General features: G+C 47.1%; 2 protein-coding genes across 5 annotated transcripts in view; both read left to right on the top strand.

Annotated features, from left to right (window-relative positions):
- The window catches only part of SLC25A17 (solute carrier family 25 member 17), a 51,566-nt gene that overhangs the window by 6,213 nt on the left and 19,774 nt on the right, over positions 1 to 25,579 (top strand). For 3 of the 4 annotated variants that reach the window (XM_077830459.1, XM_077830468.1, XM_077830448.1), the window contains exons 2-3: positions 19,948 to 20,008; positions 22,716 to 22,782. In XM_077830459.1, coding sequence (XP_077686585.1) covers positions 19,948 to 20,008; positions 22,716 to 22,782 — 128 coding nt within the window. Of the gene's footprint in view, positions 1 to 108; positions 311 to 19,947; positions 20,009 to 22,715; positions 22,783 to 25,579 lie in introns of all 4 variants that reach the window. The other variant, XM_077830476.1, reaches the window with a different exon arrangement.
- On the top strand, positions 8,386 to 11,086 carry LOC144272415 (uncharacterized). Its single transcript, XM_077830436.1, has 2 exons — positions 8,386 to 9,885; positions 10,473 to 11,086. Exons 1-2 carry the CDS (start codon positions 9,303 to 9,305, stop codon positions 10,985 to 10,987), a joined length of 1,098 nt encoding a protein of 365 aa, XP_077686562.1. The 5' UTR covers positions 8,386 to 9,302; the 3' UTR covers positions 10,988 to 11,086.

Here is a 25,579-nt window from a genome sequence, read left to right as displayed (position 1 = left end):
TTTATGATTTCACCTTTAAAGTAGTACTGAGTGTCAGTGAATGCAATGAGTAATGCTAAATGAGCAGTATAGTAATATTAAATAACTGCATTGACTTATTTTGTTTAGGAGACTCCATCCTCAACATACAGGATTCTGAAGACTATCCACCTTCAAGATCATCATTTTCTATAGTTTCAGAGTTATCTGCCAATGATAGTGTTTCAGTCACATCATGTATGTCACATAGCCAAAAGAGGAAAAAAATCTCCATCATCCAGAAACAACCATAGATAAGTTTGTGATCAGAACCAGCAGAATACAAAAAGAGGTAATTGATGAAAAAATTGTCCGATTTGTTTATGCAACAAACTCTCCTTTCCGTATGATTGAGAACCCAACTTCATCAACTATGGTTCAGGCATTAAGACCAGGATACAGTCCACCCAACAGAGCAGATGTTGCTGGCAAATTGCTGGATAAAGTGTATGAAAGAGAACTGAGCAGTGTGCAAAAGGTCTAGAGGATGTCTTAGTGATCAATGGCTCCATGTCTAGTTTGCAGCCTGTATCAAGCAGAGTGCCCCAAGGGTTGTTCCTGGGGCCGGTTTTGTTCAGTATCTTCATTTAATGATCTGGAGGATGGCGTGGACTCCCAGTTCAGTGTCATCTGCAAACTTGTTGAGGGTGCAGGAGTGGTAGATACGCTGGAGGGTAGGGATAGGATACAGCGGGACCTAGACAAATTAGAGGATTGGGCCAAAAGAAATCTGAGGTTCAACAAGAACTAGTGCAGAGTCCTGCACTTAGGACGGAAGAATCCCATGCGCTGTTACAGACTAGGGACCGAATAGCTAGGCAGCAGTTCTGCAGAAAAGGACCTAAGGGTTACAGTGGACGAGAAGCTGGATAGAAGTCAACAGTGTACCCTTGTTACCAAGAAGGCTAACAGCATTTGGGGCTGTATAAGTAGGGGCATTGCCAGCAGACCGAGGGATATGATCGTTCCCCTCTATTCGACATTGGTGAGGCCTCATCTGGAGTACTGTGTCCAGTTTTGGGCCCCACACTACAAGAAGGATGTGGAAAAATTGGAGAGAGTCCAGCGGAGGACAACAAAAATGATTAAGGGGCTGGAACACATAATTTATGAGGAGCGGCTGAGGGAACTGAGATTATTCATTCTACAGAAGAGAAGAATGAGGGGGGATTTGATAGCTGCTTTCAACTACCTGAAAGGGGGTTCCAAAAAGGATGAGTCTAGACTGTTCTCAGTGGTAGCAGATGACAGAACGAGGAGTAATGGTCTCAAGTTGCAGTGGGGGAGGTTTAGGTTGGATATTAGAAAAAAAAATTTCACTAGGGAGGGTGGTGAAGCACTGGAATGCGTTTTACCTAGGGAGGTGGTGGAATCTCCTTCCTTTGAGGTTTTTAAGGTTTTTAAATCTTGACAAAGATTTAATTGGGGATTGGTCCTGCTTTGAGCAGGGAGTTGGACTAGATGACCTCCTGAGGTCCCTTCCAACCCTGATATTCTCTGATAAAATTGTTAACCTGAGTCTTGATGTGTGGAGCAATGTCCACAATGATTCTGTTGTATGTGCTTATGTGACAACAGAAGAAGGGAATGTGTTCCTTACAGAAACAATTGATACATCAGGAACTATGCACACAGCAGAATACTTACTAGAAGTAGCAGTAAAAGCTATAACAAACTGTGGGAAAAAAAATTCAAATGTCTAGTATGCAGCTCGGTCACAGACAATGCTGCAAATGTATCCAAGATGAGAAGAAATTATTTAGAAGAGAGTCCCAAGCTAATAACATACGGTTGCAGTGCTCATTTGATGCACCTCCTAGCCAAAGACTTGAGTGTTCCACAAATAAAGGCTAATGTTGAAATTGCAAAATACTTCCGTAACAACCACTTTGCAGCAGCTGCTTTGAAAAAAGTGGGGGGAAGCAAGCTAACTCTCCCATAAGACGTGCGATGGAACTCAGTAGTGGACTGTTCTGAGCACTATATCAAGAACTGGCCTAATCTGATGAGTTTGTGAACAAAATAGTGAAAAAATAGATGGCACTGTCACAGCCAAAGTTCTCAACATTGGGCTGAAGAGACATGTTGAACACATGCTGAATACCCTGAAGCCTACTTCTGTAGCCTTGAACAAAATGCAGAGAAATAGCTGTTTTATTGCTGACGCTGTTGAAATTTGGAAGGAACTGAGTGAGATATTAAAAAGAGAAATATGCAATGACAGTGCTTGTCCCATTCTTTTTTTAATGCTTGTAATTTAACTCTATCTCCAGCTCATTTTCTTGCAGATATTTTCAATACCAGGGTCAAACCTTAACTGCTGAAGAAGAGGAGTTGTCTATGACATGGACATCCAACAATTATCCCTCCATAATGCCAACTATAATAAACTTCAGAGCTAATAATGTTTTAAAGAAAGTCACACCAGTGAACTGGTGTAAGTCACTTATGCACTTGGATTCAGAGACTTAACAGCAGTAGCTTCTTCTGCCAGTGTAGAAAGAATATTTTCTTCCTTTGGACTAATTCATTCCAAATTGAGAGATTGTTTGGGTCCTGAAAAAGCAGGAAAGCTTGTTTGTCTTTTCCAGATTATGAACAAATAGAAAAATGAAGGTGAAGACGACTGAGTTAGCTGCAGAAGCCAATATTTTAAGTTTCTCATGTTGACCTGGATGACAGTCTATTTAATTTTTGGTTGGTTTTTTAAAATATTTCACTTAACTATTTTAGTTAACAATTTTAACAAAAACAAACCTGGTTTTAAAAAACTTGAATGTTTACCTAAATTCAAAAAATCATATGCTTGTTTTGTTAAAATATATGTTTGCTGTTGAAGAAATACATATGTAACGTTGTTTTAGTTCAATAAAATAATTTAAATGTCTGCCTGGTGATGTTCTCCTCCTAATACAGCATCACAAGAAAATCCTCCAAATATTAATGATTAACCTGTTGAATCCATGATTAAACTGAGTCTTCCTGACTAGTGATTTAAATCAAATTGACCCTGGTGCCCAGTATGAGATGTCTAGGACCTGATTTTTCACAGTACTTCGCTTTATATAGCATGTTGCATGTTCAAAGTAGGGCTTCTGTTGACTTCAGCTGCAGCTGTGACTGCTCAGCACTTCTGCAAAGCCAAGCCTGGAATCTCAAGTCGGGTATCCAGAAAATGAACAACACACCATTAGTGGCCATGTGTGAAACGTATAGTTTGTGATTTGTCCAGCATCCCAGAGGCACGGATATTGTCCGTGTCTCCAGGGTAGCATTGAATTGCTTTGGTCATGAGACATTCCTTTCTCTTTCTGCCATCCCCTACCTCATTCCTACCCAGCTGTGATTAGGGGTGCGAGATGAGGTGGTAAAAGGAGCAGAAGGATGTGGGTCTCCAGTGAGGGGTGGGGGATCTTATGGGGAGGGGTCCAGGGGATAATTGGGAATGGGTTGTAGGGAAGAGGGTTTGTGGGGGTTCAGGGAAGGGGATTAGGGGGACCAGAAGGGGATAACATGAGGGAGGTTAGAGAATGAGGGGTAGCAGAGGGGTTTAGGGCTTGGGGGGGCATATCAGCCCTACCTTTCTGCAGGGGTCTGAACCCCTCTGAGTACCTGCTGTGTGTGTTTGATGTAATGAGGTTGAGAGGTCTGATGTGAGAGCTGTTTACAAAGAACAGGTGACTTTGCCAAGGGGTTTCTATGTCAGAAGGTGATAAATTGAAACATCTGTAATCCAGAAAATGAATAGTTAAGATGCACATCACCCTTGGGGAGGGGCTGGCCAGAGTGTGTGGAGGAACAGCCTGATTTGGAGGAGAGGTGTCTGGGTGGACCTGGAGTTTGGCTATAGAAGCCTGGCTGAAGCAGGGATAGGTGTCCCACCTGGAGGTAGGTAGTGGGAGTGAGAGCAATATAAACCAGGGTAGCATGCCGCCCTTTGGTAAGCTGCTGGCTGTGATGATGTGTGTGCAGCAGCATAAGGCAGAAGACAGCAAAGAGCAACTTCTTACATGTTAATGACTTCTACAGTGCCAACTAATGGCTTAATGGGATGGGAGGGGGAGCTGGAAATGGTGGGGGATGGCATGCCTATGGCATGCGTGCCAAAGATGGTACGTGAGCCGATTTTTAATGGCACGCTGCTCCGTTCAGCCCGCTGCCGAACCCAGGCTGGCAGCGGGCCTGCGACCGGGACCCCAGCCGGCAGCAGCGTGCCATTAAAAATCCTGCCCACCCCGGCCTGCTCTTCTATGCCCCTCTCGGGGACAGGGTGAAGAAGCTTGGTGCTGTGGGCTGCTGCAGCAGGGCAGGCAAGGTCCCCCCTGCCTCTCCTCCTCTCCCTCCCTGCTGCCAATCATCTGATGGCCCTTGCAAGGAGGAGTAGAAGTATAGCCACAGCACGTGCTGCTCCAGGGAGGAGACGGAGAAGACGTGGGGACGGGGCCTTGGGGAAGGGGAGTGGAATCAGGGCATATCCTCTCCAGCCCCATGCCATAAGCTGTTCTGGGCAAAGGTCTGGGAGCACCCTCACGACCCTAAACCACACCCCTAGCCCTCTGCCCTGACCCCTACACCCCCCCACACACACACATCTTGGCCCCCTGCCCTGACTCCTGCACCTCCCCACGACCCCAGCCCTGACTCCAGCACCCCCACACACACCCTGCACCCCTCACACACCCCAGCCTCCTGCCCTGACCCCTGTACCCCCCCACGACCCCAGCCCTGACTCCAGCACCCCCCCACCTACCCAGCCCCCCCAACCCCATGCCCTGACTCCTGCATCCTCACACACCCACAGCCCCCTGCCCTGACTCCTGCACCCTCACCCTGAGCACAAAACAGGAGCTCCTGCACACATTTCCTCCCCCCCCCACACACATTCCCACCTGCACCCATTGCACCAAATGGGAGCTGTCCTGGTAAGCACTCCACACGCAAACCTCCTGCCCCAACCCTGAGCCTCCTCCCTCATTCTAACTCCTGGCCAGACCCTACACTCCAAACCCCAGCCTGATCCTTTACCCCCAGCCCTGTGCTCAGTGCACTCCCACCCTCAGCTCAGTGCAGAGAGAGAGAGAGGAAGAGAATGGCTAGAACCAGGGAGAAGGTAGGTACCCACTCTATGTGGGCAGGGCCAGGATCCCAGACTGGCAGTGGGCTGAGTGGGGCTGGCAGCCGGGACCCTGGCTGGCAGGAGCCAGCAGATGGAAACCCAGACCGGCAGCAGGCTGAGCCGCTCAGCCTAGGTGAACAGAACCCCAGGCTGGTAGCGGGCTGAGCGGGCTGGCAGCATAAGATCAGCATTTTAATTTAATTTTAAATGAAGCTTCTTAAACATTTTGAAAATCTTGTTTACTTTACATACCACAATAGTTTAGTTATATAATATATAGACAGAGAGACCTTTGAAAAAAACTTTAAAATGTATTACTGGCATGCAAAGCCTTAAATTAGAGTGAATAAATGAAGACTTGGCACATCGCTTCTGATAGGCCACTGACCCCTGGTTTAGAACGTCCCAAATCATTACCTTGAATCTGGGAGTGTATTGAGTAATTTTCAGCAGTTCTGCGATGGCTAGTCACTTCCCCACTGGGGAATAAGCTATCGGGGGGGGAAAAAACCTCTCTCAGGAGAGCATCAGAGCGCTGTTCCAAAATACACTCTATTATCCAGTCTTTTATAACTAACTTTTACAAAACACACTGCTCATAGTCACCCCTACTGGGTCATTACCTCTCCTAACTTCAATAAACTTATTGACAAATATTCCTAACATTATTATTATGATTAAGCTTCTATGTCAAAGGCGCCCAAAACTCAAGGTTCCCATCCACTTGTTTTCTTTCAGTCTCAAATTGACTTTCTCCCCTCCTCCCATTCTGATTAGCAGAAACTGCAAGCCTGCAACTGTTTGACCTTGCCTCCAGAAGTTCTGCTTGTTCAAATTAATCCTTAACTAGGTGGTGGTCTGTTTTATTAATTCATGGTGGCTGAAGGCACATAACATGGTTGCAGTTAGCTTGATCAAAATCTGGGGTACACATACCCCTCTAATCAAGGGTAACACAGTAACCTTGGGCAAGTCACTTCACCTCTCTGTGCCTCACTTTCCCATCTGTAAAATGGGAATAATTATGTAAAGTACTTTGAGACCTACTGATGAAAAACACTATATAAAAAAACCTGTCTTTTCATTACTACCTAGCCACTGCAGCATATCAAGTGCAAACTTCGATGAGAACTACAACTACCTGAATGACCCCTAACGCCTACGAACAAACATTTTTCTCTTTAAAAAACTAGGAAATTAACTGGCAAAAAAAACTTCATTCATGCAAAGTTAAAAAGTGGTAACTTGTGCTCTTTCAGAACATCCAGTTCAGCAAAACTCAAAATTCTGAAAACCAAGTGTAACGGGTTGAACCCCCTCCAGTCCAGGATGCCACCTGATATACTGAGGTTTCACTGAGCCTTGCCTGCTCCACCATCCTGGATTCCCTCTCCCTGTTTTGCTGAATTAGGCTGTTCAGCCTCTTGCAGCACACACACATACACACATCTGTATATATACAGGTAGGGCCACACCCAGCTGCAGACACAGATTGAAGTCAGCTCTGTGGGAGAGGACTCACGTGCACACACCTTTTGGGAGATAAATCCAAAATACTGTTTGCACTGTATAGGAAGATCTGCCCAGCGCAAGGTCATAAAAATTTGCTCTCTCCCTCAATGTGGAGAGAGATGTGCGCAGCTTTTGCCCCCCAGATATGAATTGCACAGACTGGATTGTTATAAACAAGAAATAAGTTTATTAACTACAAAAGATAAATTGTAAGTAATTATAAGTGATAGCAAACAGATTAAAGTAGATTACCTTAGTAAATAAACAAAAACTGCAAACTAAAAGCTTAACACACTAGATGGATAAGATATAAATTAGCAAATTCTCACCCTGTGTGATAAACAGGCTGGCAGATTCTTAAGGCACAAGTTGCCTTGGCTTTCCCAGGTTTTCATGCATAGGCTAAAAATCCTTCTAGCCTGGGACCATCACTTCCCACAGTTCCTCAGGTGTTTCCAGGTGTGTTGTTATAGGGAGAGTGAGGTTACCCCCCATCATGTCATTTCCCCCCTTTTATATCCTCTCCCCACCTGCTGGAAAGGTCTTTTGTTGTGACCTGGTTCCCATTGTGTAGTGCTGTCTCTGAGAGGTTTCTGTTGTACACAGTTCCCGGGATAATCCTTGTGCTTGTGTGCGTTTCCTCAATAAGCCATTAACATTGTTTGGCTTTTTTACTATCTTACCTGAAAGGCTGCTTGTGTGTGTTTTCAACCTCAGGACATGTTTCAGCAACACAAACATAGCCAAACTTCATAACTTCACACATGATGATAGCACATACAAGCCAACAAGATATTCCTGTCCAGCAGATCAAGACTTTTAGAATGACACCTCACAAGGCATACTTTGTAAAAGACATATCCTAATTACATGACAGTGGTGAATATTGGGGTGTCAGGGTGTAACACCAACAATTACAGAGTTAAGGTAAATGCCCACACAACCTTAACTCTGCCTTCTTTGAGCAATGCCCAAGTACACACATTCTCACTCTTCGCTGTAATTGACAGGTGCTACTTGCACTTGCCCTATGCTCAAACATTGAGCCTACTTCCTCTACAGAGTATCACACTTCTAAAATTTAACAACAACTTCATACTCTTTTACAACCCATTCACACTCACAGAATACCCTTTAAGCCTATCGTTAAATCTACAGACTGTTCTCATGTACCACCTCACTACTGACAGTGCCATGGCAAGAAGACCCCAGTGGCCTGCTACTGACACAGCCTACACAATTCTCAAGATACATATGCATCTCTCTCCTTTGATTACACGCATGTGGGGACTCAGACTCGGATCACCTCATATCATAACAGCTCTGTAACAGTTCCTCAAAATTAATCCCCAGATCTCATATCACAAACATGCTTCTGCTAACCTTTCCCACTTACTGCTTCCAATATTCAGTACAGTTAGTTATAACAAAACCACTGAAAGCAACTGGAATACATGCAGATAATTCCCAGTCTCTCTTGCCAACTCCAGGGTGGCAGAGTATGGGTTGCATGGGTGTTTCCTTAACTCTATTTCCTGGTTTTCAGAAGTTTGAGTTTTGCCAAACTTGATGTTCTGGAAGACCACAAGTGACCACAGGGTGATTTTAACTTTGCATTGACTTTTTTTGCATTAAATAGTTTCTTGAGCACAAGTCATACAAAAGCTTTTTTTGAATCAGGCTGTTTGTACCTGCAGGACTGGAACTTGGGACTGTGGGGCCACTGATGCCCCTGCATCACAGGAAGAGATGGGCTCCCACAGAAGGACCCTGTGTCGCTGGGCTTGGCCGGAAGAACCTCCCAGCACGACTGGAGTAGTGGCCTCAGACAGTTCCCTGATTGGCCAAAACCAGTATGTAAACCAGGAAGCCATGAAGGGGAGCTGTGTGAGCCACAGATTGCCTGCCTGTCTCTGCTCCAGACCATACCCGTGACCCTGCCTGCCTCCTGATGCCTGAATCTTGGTTTGCCCTCTGGCCAGTCATGGATTTTGACTTCCCGGTAACCTGACCCTGCCTGCCTTTTGACACCTGCCTCTTGGTTTCCACTCTTGTCTATCCTGGACTGTGACCTCCTGATGCCTGACTCCTGCTCTGACCACCCACATCCTGATCATGACAGTTTACTCAGACCCTCTTGCCCTCCCCCTCCTCCCCCCGCAAATGCATCTATCTCCTCCAGAGATGATAGAAGGGGCAAGCCGTCCAACCATGGGTCCCTGAGGGCCCAGGGCCCAGTTGCCTATCTGCAGGCGGAGAACCTTGCACTACAGACCCATGCTACGCAGTGTGCACTCAAAGCCCTGGTCTACACTAGGACTTTAGGTCGAATTTAGTAGCGTTAAATCGATGTAAACCTGCACCCGTCCACACGATGAAGCCCTTTATTTCGACTTAAAGGGCTCTTAAAATCAATTTCCTTACTTCACCCCTGACAAGTGGATTAGCGCTTAAATCGGCCTTGCCGGGTCGAATTTGGGGTACTGTGGACACAATTCGACGGTATTGGCCTCCGGGAGCTATCCCAGAGTGCTTCATTGTGACCGCTCTGGACAGCACTCTCAACTCAGATGCACTGGCCAGGTAGACAGGAAAAGAACCGCGAACTTTTGAATCTCATTTCCTGTTTGGCCAGCGTGGCAAACTGCAGGTGACCATGCAGAGCTCATCCGCAGAGGTGACCATGATGGAGTCCCAGAATCGCAAAAGAGCTCCAGCATGGACTGAACGGGAGGTACGGGATCTGATCGCTGTATGGGGAGAGGAATCCATGCTATCAGAACTCCATTTCAGTTTTCGAAATGCCAAAACCTTTGTCAAAATCTCCCAGGGCATGAAGGACAGAGGCCATAACAGGGACCTGAAGAAGTGCTGCGTGAAATTTAAGGAGCTGAGGCAAGCCTACCAGAAAACCAGAGGGGCGAACAGCCGCTCCGGGTCAGAGCCCCAAACATGCCGCTTCTATGATGAGCTGCATGCCGTTTTAGGGGGTTCAGCCACCACTACCCCAGCCGTGTTGTTTGACTCCTTCAATGGAGATGGAGGCAACACGGAAGCAGGTTTTGGGGACGAAGAAGATGAGGATGATGATGAGGTTGTAGATCGCTCACAGCAAGCAAGCGGAGAAACCGGTTTTCCCGACAGCCAGGAACCGTTTCTCACCCTGGACCTGGAGCCAGTACCCCCCGAACCCACCCAAGGCTGCCTCCTGGACCCAGCAGGCGGAGAAGGGACCTCCAGTGAGTGTACCTTTTAAAATACCATACATGGCTTAAAAGCAAGCATGTGAAAGGATTAATTTGCCCTGGCATTCGTGGCTCTCCTGGATGTACTCCCAAAACCTTTGCAAAAGGTTTCTGGGGAGGGCAGCCTTATTCCATCCACCACGGTAGGACACGTTACCACTCCAGGCCAGTAACACGTACTCGGGAATCATTGTACAACAAAGCATTGCAGTGTATGTTTGCTGGCGTTCAAACAACATCCGTTCTTTATCTCTCTGTGTTATCCTCAGGAGAGTGAGATATCATTCATGTCACGTGGTTGAAATAGGGTGCTTTTCTTCAGGGGACACTCAGAGGAGCCCGTTCCTGCTGGGCTGTTTGCCTGCGGCTGAACAGAAATGTTCCCCGCTGTTAGCCACGGGGAGGAGGGAGGGTTGAGGGGGTAGCCACGCGGTGGGGGGAGGCAAAATGCAACCTTGTAACGAAAGCACATGTGCTATGTATGTAATGTTAACAGCAAGGTTTACCCTGAAAGAGTGTAGCCACTGTTTTATAAAATGTGTCTTTTTAAATACCGCTGTCCCTTTTTTTTTCTCCACCAGCTGCATATGTTTCAATGATCACAGGATCTTCTCCTTCCCAGAGGCTAGTGAAGATTAGAAAGAAAAAAAAACGCACTTGTGATGAAATGTTCTCTGAGCTCATGCTGTCCTCCCACACTGACAGAGCACAGACGAATGCGTGGAGGCAAATAATGTCAGAGTGCAGGAAAGCACAAAATGACCAGGAGGAGAGGTGGTGGGCTGAAGAGAGTAAGTGGTGGGCTGAAGACAGGGCTGAAGCTCAAATGTGGCGGCAGCGTGATGAGAGGAGGCAGGATTCAATGCTGAGGCTGCTGGAGGATCAAACCAGTATGCTCCAGTGTATGGTTGAGCTGCAGCAAAGGCAGCTGGAGCACAGACTGCCACTACAGCCCCTGTGTAACCAACTGCCCTCATCCCCAAGTTCCATAGCCTCCATACCCAGATACCCAAGAACGCGGTGGGGGGGGCCACTGGCCAACCAGCCACTCAGCCACAGAGGATTGCCCCAAAAAAAGAAGGCTGGCATTCAATAAATTTTAAAGTTGTAAACTTTTGAAGTGCTGTGCTTAAAGTGCTGTGTGGCATTTTCCTTCCCTCCTCCACCACCCCTCCTGGGCTACCTTGGTAGTCATCCCCCTATTTGTGTGATGAATGAATAAAGAATGCATGAATGTGAAGCAACAATGACTTTATTGCCTCTGCAAGCGGTGATCGAAGGGAGGAGGAGAGGGTGGTTAGCTTACAGGGAAGTAGAGTGAACCGAGGGGCGGGGGGTTTCATCAAGGAGAAACAAAGAGAACTTTCACACCATAGCCTGGCCAGTCATGAAACTGGTTTTCAAAACTTCTCTGATGCGTACCGCGCCCTCCTGTGCTCTTCTAACCGCCCTGGTGTCTGGCTGCGCGTAATCAGCAGCCAGGCGATTTGCCTCAACCTCCCACCCTGCCATAAACGTCTCCCCCTTACTCTCACAGATATTGTGGAGCACACAGCAAGCAGTAATAACAGTGGGAATATTGGTTTCGCTGAGGTCTAAGCGAGTCAGTAAACTGCGCCAGCACGCCTTTAAACGTCCAAATGCATATTCTACCACCATTCTGCACTTGCTCAGCTTGTAGTTGAACAGCTCCTGACTACTGTCCAGGCTGCCTGTGTACGGCTTCATGGCATTAAGGGGTAGGCTGGGTCCCCAAGGATAACTATAGGCATTTCAACATCCCCAACAGTTATTTTCTGGTCTGGGAATAAAGTCTCTTCCTGCAGCTTTTGAAACAGACCAGAGTTCCTGAAGACGCGAGCGTCACGTACCTTTCCCAGCCTTCCCATGTTGATGTTGGTGAAACGTCCCTTGTGATCCACCAGAGCTTGCAGGACTATTGAAAAGTACCCCTTGCGGTTTATGTACTCGGCGGCTTGGTGCTCCGGTGCCAAGATAGGGATATGGGTTCCGTCTATGGCCCCACCACAGTTAGGGAATCCCATTGCAGCAAAGCCATCCACTATGACCTGTACATTTCCCAGGGTCACTACCCTTGATATCAGCAGATCTTTGATTGCGTGGGCTACTTGCATCACAGCAGACCCCACAGTAGATTTGCCCACTCCAAATTGATTCCTAACTGACTGGTAGCTGTCTGGCGTTGCAAGCTTCCACAGGGCTATCGCCACTCGCTACTCAATTGTGAGGGCTGCTCTCATCTTGGTATTCATGTGCTTCAGGGCAGGGGAAAGCAAGTCACAAAGTTCCATGAAAGTGCCCTTACACATGCGAAAGTTTCGCAGCCACTGGGAATCGTCCCAGACCTGCAACACTATGCGGTCCCACCAGTCTGTGCTTGTTTCCTGAGCCCAGAATCGGCGTTCCACAGCATGAACCTGCCCCATTAGCACCATGATGCATGCATTGGCAGGGCCCATGCTTTCAGAGAAATCTGTGTCCATGTCCTGATCACTCACGTGACCGCGCTGACGTCGCCTCCTCGCCCGGTATTGCTCTGCCAGGTTCTGGTGCTGCATATACTGCTGGATAATGCGTGTGGTGTTTAATGTGCTCCTAATTGCCAAAGTGAGCTGAGCGGCCTCCATGCTTGCCTTGGTATGGCGTCCGCTCAGAAAAAAGGCACGGAACGATTGTCTGCCGTTGCTCTGATGGAGGGAGGGGCGACTGACGACATGGCTTACAGGGTTGGCTTCAGGGAGCTAAAATCAGCAAAGGGGGTGGCTTTACGTCAAGGAGTATTTCAGGCAGGACTTCACAGAGGGTTCCAATAAGAAATGGTGCACCTAAGTTATTGTTCTTATTGGAATAAGGAGGTTAGTCTGGCCTCTGATTGATACATGGCTAGATTTACCTCGCTGCGCCTTCCCTGAGTGACTGCAGTGTGACCTAGAGGAATGAGTCCCCTAGATGGGGGAGGGGGGGAAGCAAATGAGTACAAAACAAATCTGGTCTATTTCTTGTTTTGATACACTCCATCTATCTTTTACATCTTTGGCTGGCAGCAGACGGTGCAGAAGGACTGCATGCCATCCACATCTCAGGGCTGCTCGGCAGAAGATGGTACAATACGACTGCTAGCCATCCTCATCTCTTGCCTGCCTGGCAGAAGATGGTACAATACAACTGCTAGCAATCCATATCGCCTGCCTGCTCACCATAAGATGGTTCAATAGGACTGACTGCAGGACTAAAGAGAATGACTTGATCAAGTCACTCCAAATTTAATCCCTGCGCCCATGTGTGCCCAGGTGCTCCTGGCCGATATGGCCAGGAGCACCTCGGACATGACGATGATGGCTACCAGTCCTATTGCACCGTGGTTTGCTGCTACTGTTTAGTAATGCAGTACCGCGTCTGCTAGCACCCAGGAGACATACGGTGATGGTTACCTGAGCGGGCTCCATGCTTGCCGTGGTATGGCATCTGCACAGGTAACTCAGGAAAAAAGGCGCAAAACGATTGTCTGCCCTTGCTTTCACGGAGGGAGGGAGGGAATGGGGGCCTGATGATATGTACCCAGAACCACCCGCGACAATGACCCCATCAGGCATTGGGATCTCAACCCAGAATTCCAAAGGGCAGCGGAGACTGCGGGAACTGTGGGACAGCCACCCACAGTGCAACACTCCGGAAGTCGACTCTAGCCTCGGTACTGTGGAAGCGCTCCCCCGAGTTAATGCACTTAGAGCATTTTCTGTGGGGATACACACACTCGAATATATAAAACCGATTTCTAAAAAACCGACTTCTATAAATTCGACCTAATTTCATAGTGTAGACATAGCCAAAGCATAGGTCCTGCATGAGCAACCAGTCCAGTCACGGGCTCAGGTGGCACAGCTCACTGCCAAAGCACAACGCCTAACCAAGCAGCTTGCATGTGGGCGGTTCAATACAAGACAGGACACTGCTTTAGGCAAGCAAGCAGGCTGGCGGGATTGCCCCTGTCAGCTTTTCCACCTCTCTTTTATTTCTCTCCCCCCTGCGCATTACATACTCCGACCGCAAAAGGCATCAACAAAGGAAATAATATGACTTTGATTAATATTCTTATTTACCAGCCTCTGTTTTTATCAGGCCTTGAGCCCAGTCCAAGGAAGCTTCCCACGGTTCATGTCCTTTAGTTGACTTCGCATGGTCCATGTCCTTGGATGGAGCAGTGTGTGCATCGGTCCTACACAACAGTCAGGGTGTGCCCTGAATGTTTCCAGGTGCATGAACACTACATGAACCCTTCACGCATGCTCACAGAAAGAAGCAATGACCTTATGTGCCCAAACAGACCATGCATTCCCTGAACCAGCTCCCGCAGTGCCACTGCCTGAATGGTTCAGTGAGGATCATTGGAAATTCTGGGGTTTCCTGAACCAGTACCGGCTGCTCATCCTGCTCTGCCCCCAAGTGTACCCCATAGACTGGACTAAGGTGGGAACAGTAGTCAGCCTAGTCAACAGTAAAGCACTTAACTGGGCCTCCCCAGTGTTGGAGCAGAACAGTCCTGTGCTCTCTGACTGGGATGCCTTCCTGCAAGCCTTTGTGACCATCTTCAAAGACCTGCTTCACGTCTGTGCAGCAGGGGCTATCCTCTGGAAACGTGGCCAGGGCAATGGCCAGCCACCTCCTAGCCTACCCATTTCTGATGACTTGTGGCTGATGTTGAATGGAATGAGGCAGCCCAACTTTACCAATTCCGCTGGGGGCTCAATGACGAGGTAAAAGATGAACTAACCTGCATTGAAAACCCCATCTACCTAGGCACCTTTCTAGACCTTGCCCTGCACATTGACTCTTGGCTGCATGAATGGAACGAGGAAAGGAGAGGTGGCCCAACAGTCCCCCCTACCTGCCCTCCATGCCAAGGCTTGTTGAATAGAGTCCTGAACCCATGCAGATCAATCTGGGTTGCCAATGTCTGACCCTGAAGAGAGAGAGAGAGAGCGTCAATGACAAATGAACCTCTGTTTTTAGTGCAGGGGATCAGTACATGCCCTTGCCTCCTGCCCAGCATAGAAGAACTTGGGAAACGGACCAGCCCAGGCCCAGTAGGGGAGCACAGCGTGGGTACCACCAGAGCTCCATACTCCATAACCACCACCACCCCCTTTCCCTGTTCTCAAGGAGAATCTGACCTGGGAACTATGGTGCCTCCCTGCACTTCCAGTTGCTACTGCAGTTGCAGGTTTTTGAGCAGGCATAGCAGGTCTCCCCCACAGTTAGCAATGATAGACTAGGGCTGCTGCCAACTTTATAGATGCTGAAGAAGTCCAAACCCTCCAGATCCCCTTGCGGCTGAAACCCACACTGGACCTTTTGGAGATGATTGTTGGGTTGCCCCTATCATCGGGACCAGTAATCCAAGAGGCTGTCCCACTAGAGGCCATAGTAGAGAAGCACTGAGAAACAGTATGCCTCAATGTGATCAGGTCCCCATTCTTTGGCATTCCTTGGTTGGAGTGGCATGACCCATGTATCTACAGGTGGCAGAGGAAAATTAGCTTCCCTGAATACTTTCAGAAAGTGTGCCTCCAACAAAGCAACCAACCCCCAGCTGACCTGCACCTGGGGCCCCAGGATGGAAGGAGACCCTTGGAAGCAGAACTCTTGACAGTGGGGGCTAACCAGACAGGAATGGCCCCAGGCAAGAACCTCAGCCTCCTTGACAAGTACAGTAGAAGCTCAGAGTTACGAACACGAGAGTTACGAACTGACCAGTCAACCACGCATCTCATTTGGAACTGGAAGTACTCAGGCAGCAGCAGAGACCAAAAAAAAAGAAAAAACAAGTACAGTACTGTATTAAATTTAAACTACTAAAAAAAAGGAAAGCAGCATTTTTCTTCTGCGTAGTAAAGTTTCAAAGCTGTATTAAGTCAATATTCAGTTGTAAACTTTTGAAAGAACAACCATAACTTTTTGTTCCGAGTTACAAACATTTCAGAGTTGCGAACAACCCCCATTCAAACTTTCTGGGTGTATTTGAAAAGAAAAATGCAGACTAAATGGGTGAACCAAGTCCACACTCCTGCCATATGTAGTTTTCTTAAAACAACGCTGACTGTGCCTCTAAGGGTCGGAGCTCCTTCTTCGCTAAATACAGATTTCATCCCCATTTCCACCTGGTGTTACCAGCAATCTCTCCGAATCCCACTGCCACTGATGGGTTCCAACAGATCCATCTCATTCAGGAAAAGCTCAAGAACCACCTTGAAGAGGCGAAGGAGGTCTACAAGCGGCATGCAGATTGTTGATGACAAGAAGCTCCAGTATTTATGGTAGACCAAAAGATGTGGCTTGCCATCAAACACCTCCAGACCAGGCGATCCTCCTGCAAATTGGACCACCAGTTCCTGGGACCTTTCCTGATATGCCATCAGATTAACCAATTTATCCTCAAACTCCAGCTTTCCCAGTCTCTCAAAATACACCCAGTTTTCCATGTCTCCTTTCTGAAGCCCTATAATGAGAACTACCCCCCCAGCCAAACCACACTGCTACCTCAACCACTCGAAATCCAGGGTCACGATGAATACGAAGTGCACGGCATCCTCAGTTCCCGACAGATACGTGGCTGTCTGTGCTCTCCATTGGATTGGGAAGGCTATGACCCTGAAAAATGTGCTTGGGAGCCTGCCTCCCATGTCCATGCCCCTGACCTGGTGGAGAAATTCCACAAAACTAGCCCTGACAAGCGTGGACTGACACCACCTTGAAGGGGGGCCTGTAAGCGGGGATGATGTTACAACCTGCAAGGCTGGTATCTGCGGGGTTCAGGGCTACTGATGCCTCTACAATCACCACAAGAGGCTTAGGCTGTGCTCCAACTTGAGGACCCTATGGGGCTCAGCTTGGCAGGAAGTACCACCCAGCAGGACCAGAGTGGCGGCCTCAGACAACTCCTTGATTGGCCAATAGCAAAATATAAAACAGGAAGCCCTGAAGGGGAGCTGTGTGAGCAACAACATAGACTGCCTGCCTCTGCTCCAGACCCTGCTTGCAAGAGACACTGTACTCTGGCTTCTGACCCTGCCTGCCTCCTGATACTTGACTCTGCCTTCTGGCCTCTCACAGACTCTGATTTCCCGGTACTGGACTCGGACTGACTCCTGCTCTGACCACTAGTTCTGACCGCACATGTCCTGGTCACTTGCCGTTCCCCAAGAGGGTGTTACACAATCTCTACCAACAAAAGACTCGAGCCCAGTGCTCTTATGCTTTCAATGAGCTACATTAGCTGGAATTTGAGCGGAGAAGATAGGGCATGTCTCCCCTTTAATAACCTGCTCTGTTCCATGGAATTAGACAATTCCAACTGAATTTGCTCAGTTTTGTTTGCACAAATCAGAAAAAAAACTTCCTCATACCAGGAGGCTCTCTACTCAGGAACTGACTGGAAGCAATTCAGATTGACCAAGCTGTCCATTTACAGAAACAGACTTGCTAGTCAAGATTTTGCAATTGCTGTGAAGGAAGGTGTTGCAGCTGGCCCAGTGCCTCCTCTGTACAGTCACCAGTCTATTGTAAGTGGACCCAGCTGCTGGGTCCCATGTGCTTTTAAGCCAACTGAGTCTGGGTAGAGTCTAGTCACGGAGTCTAGCTTTGGGTTTCTAGGGTGCACTCCCAGGATCAGGCCTCTTGTCTGAGTACTTCCTTGGGACCTGCAGTCTAGCTACTCTAAATCCCCAAATCAGTGTCCCAGACCTCCTAATTGCATATACACACAGACAGAGTTCCACCCAGCTGTGGGCAACCCTAGCTTTTTGTTTAACCCCTGTTTGGACAATGTGGTATGAAAGCAAGGAACATAGACGTTTAGTAAAGTAATCTCTTAACTATAGTCATTTTACTCTTAAGAAAGTGCAGAGTTACAGAAATTTACAGTATAAGAAAAGTTCTGAGATTCACCCCCATCCTAGTCTGATCTCACCCTTTCGAGAAGTGAGGTCTGCTAGTGTTCAGGCTGGTCAGAGTCCCTCCTTCTCTCTCTCTCCCTCCTCTGCACCTCCAGCTTACATGTGACGCCCCCCTGCTCAGAGAAGGAACACCCTTAAAATACAGTCCCTGTCTAGTTTCGCCATTGTGTCCAGAGTAAGGCCTAGCCTACACCTAAAATGTAAGCCAACTTAGCTTTGTTGCTCAGGGCTGTGAAATATTTCATGCCCTGTGCAACATAGTTAGGTTTACGTATCTCCCACTGTAGACGCAGCTAGGTTGACAGAAGAATTCTTCCATTGACATAGTCACCGCCTCTTGAGGGGGTGGATTTACTACTGCAACAGAAAAACTCCTTCTGTTGCTGTATTGTCTACATTACCACAGGATAGTAGTAGCGCTGAAAGGTGTGCTGCTGTAGCACCTGTAGTGTAGACATCCCCTGGAAAGCTGCAGATCCACCGATCATGCTGATGATGTGGATAATCAAGGAAGTTCAGCATATAATACAAAATTGAGTGCACAGAATAACCCAGACATGCCAACTCTTTCACACAAGGCAAAAAAAAGAAGTCTTGGCTTACCTCAGAGCCACATTATAGAAATAAAATAATAATAAAAAAATCACTGTTGCCATCACTTGGATTCAGGTGGGAATTTCTGCTTTCTTCCTTGTTGCTTCATTGTTTACAAATCATCTATGAGCGATGAGGCTGAAGCTTCAGAAGAAGATACTTACAGGCCACTTTATGAGTCTTAGTATTACAGTAGTGCCTGGAGGCTCAACCAGGTTGGGGCCCCATTGTGCCAGGTGCTGTACAGTAAAAGCCTGCTCCATTCTAAAGAGCTTACAGTCTTAAAAATAAGAGTCAACGGGGCAAAAACAACAAAGAGTCCTTGTGGCACTTTAGAGACCAACAAAGTGCCACAAGGACTCCTTGTTGTTTTTGCTGATACAGACTAACACGGCTACCACTCTGAAACCATTAAACAGGGTGGTGAGGCAAATAGTGGAAGTTGTGGAGGGAGGAGCCATACTGCCATATTTACAAGCATGGATGCCGACTCTGTGGGTGCTCCAGGGGTGGAGCACCCACAGAGAAAAATTAGCAGGTGCTTAGCCTGCAGTGGCAGTCAAGCCCCCCTCCTCCTGCCCACTGGCTGCCCCCGTGCTGATCAACTCCTCTCCCTCCCTCCCAGGGCGGGGGTGGGGCCTGGGCTGAGCCAGGGTTTAGCACCCCCGGGGAAAATTAGAAGCCCGTGCCTGTGTTTACAGAATCCAACGGCTGTGCTGCACAAGAAGTAGAGAATATTGGCCAAGATTTCACCCTCTATATCTAATTAAAACTACGGGGTGAATTTTATGAAAGCAGACTGTAATTTCCTAAATTGGAATTTGGCTAAGCACTGGGATTGACTTGCAAAAACTGCATCTGAATTTTTAATGAGCATGAGAACCGCTATTTTGTCTCATTTAGAAGGCAGCACCTCCCATAACAATGGTCCCTTGTATTGTGCTCTAGGGCACTGTTTTGATCCTAATTTAGAGGGATAAATGCCATGTAATTTTAACATTCCTCCTTCCAGCATAACCTTTTATCAGACTTGTATAGGTGGGGCAGAAGTGGGAATGGAGAAACAAACTAGTGCTCTTTTATCTGCTTACTGACATCAGACTTCTAAAAACTTTTATGCTAAAGGAGAGCTTTGCAATCATTTCAGTTTATTTACAACTTATTTAATCACATTTGAAAGCCTTTTCTCTAACCTGTGACCAAAAGTTTCCAGTTGTCATTGGTATCTATAGGGTTCATTTTCTTTTTCTGTTAAATTTTGTTATGCATATTACTCTTCACCTTTATTCAGCAAATTTTGATTTTGGGTGGGAACAGAATTTACAGGGGTAAACAAAAGGTCATTGTTAAGCAGTTTTTAACAAAGAATATAGTTTAGTTCTTGTTTATGTGGAGTAATTTTGCTGAGAAACTTGTAATGATTGTGTATGTAACTCATTACAGACAGATATACAAAAAATTGGTAAATAACTGTTTTATCATTTTTCAGGGCAGTGTGACTGCAATGACAGTATTTTTTCCTTTGGATACAGCTAGACTTAGACTTCAGGGTAAGTGTCTAAACACCTGTGTCTTTGTGGCTCCTGTCTTTGTTTCCATTTCCTTTTAGCCTCGGCACTTCTGGGAGTAGTTGCATGGGGATTGTGATGGGGTGCACTCACCTCTTGTGAGTGCCTCCTGTCACCTGGGTATCATCCTGCACTCTTTTTCTGCTCCTGTTGCCCTGTCAGCTGTTGCTGGGCAGGTCTTCAGTGGCTCAGCCCTCCGTTCACGTCACAGTCTAAAATGGATGACCACCTTCTGGGGTATCAAGCATCCAGCAGGGCATATCACAGTGCTCTTATTAGTGTCTTTAGCCCTGCCTCTTTGCAGAGATCTCATCCCCTTTCTGGGCTGGCTTTAAGTTCATTTCTGCCCTGTTGTAGAGCACTGCCCCCAGGGCTTTCACCCTCAAGACTTTGATTTTTTGTTCTTGCTGCCCCAGCTGTCCAGCCACATCATCTCTTAAATTCAGTCCCCTTCTGGAGTAACAAAGTCCCACTAATGGTTGGCTCTCTCCAGGGTCTTCAGCCCCATCTCATAAGAACGGCCATACTGGGTCGGACCAAAGGTCCATCTAGCCCAGTATCCTGTCTTCCAATGGTGGCCAATGTCATGTGCCCCATAGGGAATGAACAAAACAGGTAATTATCAAGTGATCCATTCCCTGTCACCCATTCCCAGCTTCTCTGAACCCTTCTCAGGGCTTAGGCCACTTCCCCAGGGAACCAGGCCCGCCCACTACTCCAGGTCCCAAGTCAGGGACCCTATAAACAGCAGCCTTATACTGCTTCCATTAATAGTTGCTGCTGCTGTATTCCCTGGGTTGCTTCCCACTGAGTCCCATCACCTTCGCCCATTACTTTTGGGTTACAGTTTTTGGGTTCTCTCTGTCTTATCCCTGCTTGAGCAGTGTCTTTCCCAGGCCTCCTTCCTAGAGAGAGTCTCTTTGTCCTTCCTCACCCTTCTGGTCCAAGCTAGCAACCGACCTGCTCAGGCCCTGCAGCTCTTTTTAGCTGAGCCTGCTGCACTCTGATTGGCTGCTTCCCTGCAGCCTTTCTAGGCAGCCCTGGGGGACCCACTTTCACTGCTCCTTTCCTGAGGCAGAGTATGTTAGGACTGCGAGACCTGGCACACCCCCATCATAGGGATCTCCTCTGTGTAAACAAGGATCTTTCCTTTTGTTCCTTCCTCATCACCAGCAACATTCTTCTAGTTGAGGCTGATTAAACCTTTAGGAACAGCACTGACTGACTCTTTAATTAGCTGAAAAGTCATTGCTGTGTGACTTATGGCTCACATTTGAATGTCTAAAGTCTGGTCTACACTACAGACCTATCTTGGAATAACTTCGTTGCTCAGGAGTGTGAAAAATGGGTGAAGTAGTTATGGCACCTTAGAGACTAACACATTTATTTGAGCTCAAATAAATTTGTTAGTCTCTAAGGTGCCACAAGTCCTCCTTTTCTTTTTGCGGATACAGACTAAAACGGCTGCTACTCTGAAACCTGAAGTAGTTATATTGACCTAACCCCCAGTGTAGCCAGCACTGCTTCTCCCACTGACGTAACTATCGCTTCTCAGGGAAGTGGATTAACTACACCAATGGGAGAACAGTCTCTCCCGTCAGCTTAGAGCATCTTCATTAAAGTGCTATAGTAGCTGTGCTGATTCAGCGTTTTAAGTGCAGACTGGTCTTGCCAGCCCATGGGAACAAAACTATGTGCAGGAGAAAAACAAGCACGTTCTTGCCTAAGGCATTGTGCCATAGGGGAATTTAAAAGCACAGAGTGAGAGCGAAATTGGGAGTACAAATATCCCATGTTTCCCAAAATTAAACTTTAACTCCTGAACAGCCCATGGTAGTCAAGCCTGAGTATTTCCTACTTATAAGCTACAGAACCAGAAGGCATCTGATATTAGGCTAAAGCTTTATTAAGAACTGGGATGAGATCATTTGACAAATATTCAGAGATGTATGCTTGAATTAGCCCCATAATACTGTACAGCAGTCCTCAGCTCTTAGAAAACGAGGCTTTTTCCCAATGCATGGTCACCTGTAAACTGGCTGTAAGAGGCAGGTTTATTCGGATCTGGGGGTCAGGGAATGTTTTTGACAGTGAAACAGGGAAGGGAGTCCCACCTCTGATTCATGGTCCAATTATCAGATCAGGAATTAACAAAAGTTAAGGGGCAGCTGCCCACGGGCACATCTCAGGGCTTCTCTCCACTTACCAGGGGATTGATGCGCGGCAATCGATCCACGGGAGTTGATTTAGCGAGTCTAGTGAAGACCCGCTAAATCGACTGCCGATTGCTTTCCTGTCGACTCCGGTATTCCACCGGAACAAGAAGCATAAGCTAAGTTGACAGGAGAGTTTCTTCCATCGACCCAGTGCGGTGTAGACACCGCGAAAGGTCGACCTAAGCTACATTATTCATGTAATTGGAGTTGCATAACTTAGATGGACTGAGCCCCATAGTGTAGACCTGCCCTTAGTGTTGTTGGGGAGGAAACAAATAAGGAGGCAGGAAACCTTAAATATCAAGTGGAAAGAGAGAGATGCTTTCAGTGGTGGCTAGGAAGCTGGGAGAAAACTGAGTCATTTATGGAGAAGGCGAAATTGGCAGATTTAGAGGAGTAGAGGAATAAGGAGTTGATGATGAGTACTTTCAACTTTTAAAGTGCTAAAATTAGATCTGTCTTTTGTCTTCCAGTTGATGAGAAACGCAAGTCCAAGACAACACACACAGTGCTACTGGAGATAATCAAAGAAGAAGGCCTGTAAGTACAGATGTTCACAATTATCTTGATAAAAGTTAACCTTCAGAAGTGCTGTGTATGTGCATCCAGTGAGCCTCCATATATCTGGATATACTAGTCTCCATATATCAGTCTCTTCATTTGTCTGGATTCTCTGAGGTGTGAGTTTCTAATCATACAGGTGCAGTCTCCTTTTAGATAACCTAGCCACCATAAATAATAGGCTGTTTTGGGATATGCTTTCCAGTCAAAGGTTCATTCTTTCTTCTCCCCCACCACCTGGAGAATCCCACAAATGGCTTTTTGGACCCAGGATGGAGAATTAGGATCCTGTGTAGCAAAAGTTAACCTTCATGTCCTTGCATAGAGCTGTGCTGTAGGAGTTGCATGCCTGCCTACAGAACCTTGTTGAAAAGTACTGAGTGACAAGTAGGTGTGTATGTAACCCTCCCTTGGAGCTCTTACTCCAAGAATTCCTGGTATTTTACACTAGAGTAGAGTTGTCAGTCCTAGCATCCTAGCCAGGTTCCAGTTTGCCTAATAACATTTTGCCTTTTTCAGACTTTACCCGTGCAGTTACAATTGGTGAAACTAGGAGTTTGTCTACAGTTAAAACTCCCATTGGCATAGATAATCTACCTCCCCAAGAGGCAGTAGTTAGGTTGACTGAAGAATTCTAATGGGTGTGGATTTTTCACATCCCTGACATACTTATTTTTCCAGTGTAGACCAGGCCTAGTTAAACACTTTCCCTAGCCCCTAAAAATAGAAAAGGAGTGAAAGAGGAATCCACAGATATGGATGTCATGATTTTTGTGACCTGAGAATCATGCAGGATCAACAATAAACTGTGTGTAAGGCTCTGGGAAAGCAAATGCCAAAAAGTAAGAGTGAGCATGGGGAGAAAAAAACACTTGTAAACCAGTTGATACCATCTTTGGCTCACAGTTTTGTATTTCCATTATCTACTCTGAGGAATTTATAGAAGGTGTAAACAGCTACAGAAATCAAGGCGTCCATAATAAGAGAGAGATTTGAGGATGTAATAGTTGGATTTGAAAGACTGTAAAAATGAGACTTTGTACACTTACAGCAAAATTGAAAATCCAAGTTCTTCAAATGGTTGCACATGTCCATTTCACTTCAAGTGTGTGTGTGTGTGTGCTCATGCCAGTGCACCCAAGGCAGTAAATTTTTTCCCCATATTGATATCTGTCAGGGTGGTGCATGTGCTCTCAGCAGAGCTTCGCTGTTAGCCTAAGGTACAAAGGGCAGAGCTGCCTCAATCCTCCTCCGTTCCTTTTCACCATGATAGTTGGAATGTGTGTGCTCATCACACCTTTCCCTTTCTCTTATGAAATAATGTTTTCTAAAAATTATTATCGTATATAGTTTTAGTTAGTGTACTTGCTTTTGGCAAATTTTTGCTTGGAGCTTTTTGTTGGAGCTTTTTAAGCTCTGTCCTGGGGCATGCCTATATCCCCAGGGTTTAAGTGCTTTTCTGGCTGTAACAAGTCTATGCTAGTCAGCAATCCTCACTCCCATTGTTTAGGGTTTATGGGGAGGACATATTAGATATAGGAGCCGTATCTGCAGGAGTTTGAGTCTAGGAAAGTAAGACTTCGACATCTCTTCATGGAAACTGCTTTATGCCTCCACTTGGAACCCAGCCACTCGGTACACAGGGGTTCAGACTTAATCCACCCAGGACTGCACTACTAGACTTGGCGGTATCCCCTTGCCAGAGGGAGTCAGAGAAAAGATGCCGCTCTCCTTCTCTGGTGCTGCACAAATGGCTGAAGAAAGCAGACAGTTCACATTCTTCTAGCCAGAAAAGCCCTCTTTGTTCATGAGGGCTAGGACCGCAACGACATCACACAGGAAAAAGGTGGGCACTGAGGTTAGAGCTCTAGGCCCAGCTAGGCAACTCCCTGGTATCACATACCTGACTAGCAATGTAGAGTTGTTGTGTCCGGCACCACCTTTGGTATCATGAAGACTGGCTGCATTGTTAAGATCTTCTTCAGCATTGAGTTAATTTTCAGTGAATGCTCTGGGGCATCTCTCCCTCTCGGTACAGATGACACCTGAGGGACTTCCTTTGCTTCTTGGTTCCAGACTCACCTTTGCTGCAAGACATTGAGGTACTGGCATTGCCCATTCATGCAATACAAGCTTTGGTACCTGTTTCATCCTTGGTACCATGAGGGGCTACGCAGTTTTTGGTACCATTGTGGTGGAACTGGGAGGTGGTGAGGGCTAGCACCTACATAATGGAACTAGTACAAGGGTTGATGTATGTTTCTGGCCCCCCAATGTTTTCTGCTCCCATATTATCTTGTAGAGGCCGGAATAGGACCTGGAGGAGGGTATGGAGTGGATGTGTTGGTGCATGGGAACAGGTTTGCCTCCAGGGAGCAGGTAGCAACAACTCTCCTCTCCTCTTCTTCTTTTACATTGGCTGGGGTTAGTGTTCAGGGACCACACAGGGCTGGCTGGAAGAGATGGTCACTCATGTGAGTCCCTAGTCCAGCCCAGTCCGACCCAGCCATTGCTGATAGAGATACCCAGTCCAGTGAGGGCAGGTGTGTGTGTGCCAGCCACTGAGGAACTGGCATAGGAATAGAAGTAGGAATTGCTGGGATGCCCCTTCCCATCCTGGAGCTGGCTACTGCCTCCCTCTCAGTCTTAGTAACTCCCCTTGCTTCCCTTCTTATCCCCCTCTGCTCCACAATTCACAGCGAGCTTCTGTCTTCCAATTGATGACACTGATGGTAGGCAAAAGCTGTGCTGTTTAGCAGGGAAGACAAACAGTACC

The sequence above is a fragment of the Eretmochelys imbricata genome, chromosome 1, assembly GCF_965152235.1.
Source record: "Eretmochelys imbricata isolate rEreImb1 chromosome 1, rEreImb1.hap1, whole genome shotgun sequence".
Taxonomy (NCBI): Eukaryota; Metazoa; Chordata; order Testudines; family Cheloniidae; genus Eretmochelys; species Eretmochelys imbricata.
Note: the sequence above shows the minus strand (reverse complement) of the source record. Positions and strands in the feature narration are given on the sequence as shown.

Coding starts and splice junctions, on each gene's coding strand:
- LOC144272415 (XM_077830436.1), top strand. CDS start 9,303: ATGCAGAGCTCATCCGCAGAGGTGACCATGATGGAGTCCCAGAATCGC. Junction 9,886..10,472: donor AGGCGGAGAAGGGACCTCCA/GTGAGTGTACCT, acceptor TTTCTCCACCAG/CTGCATATGTTTCAATGATC.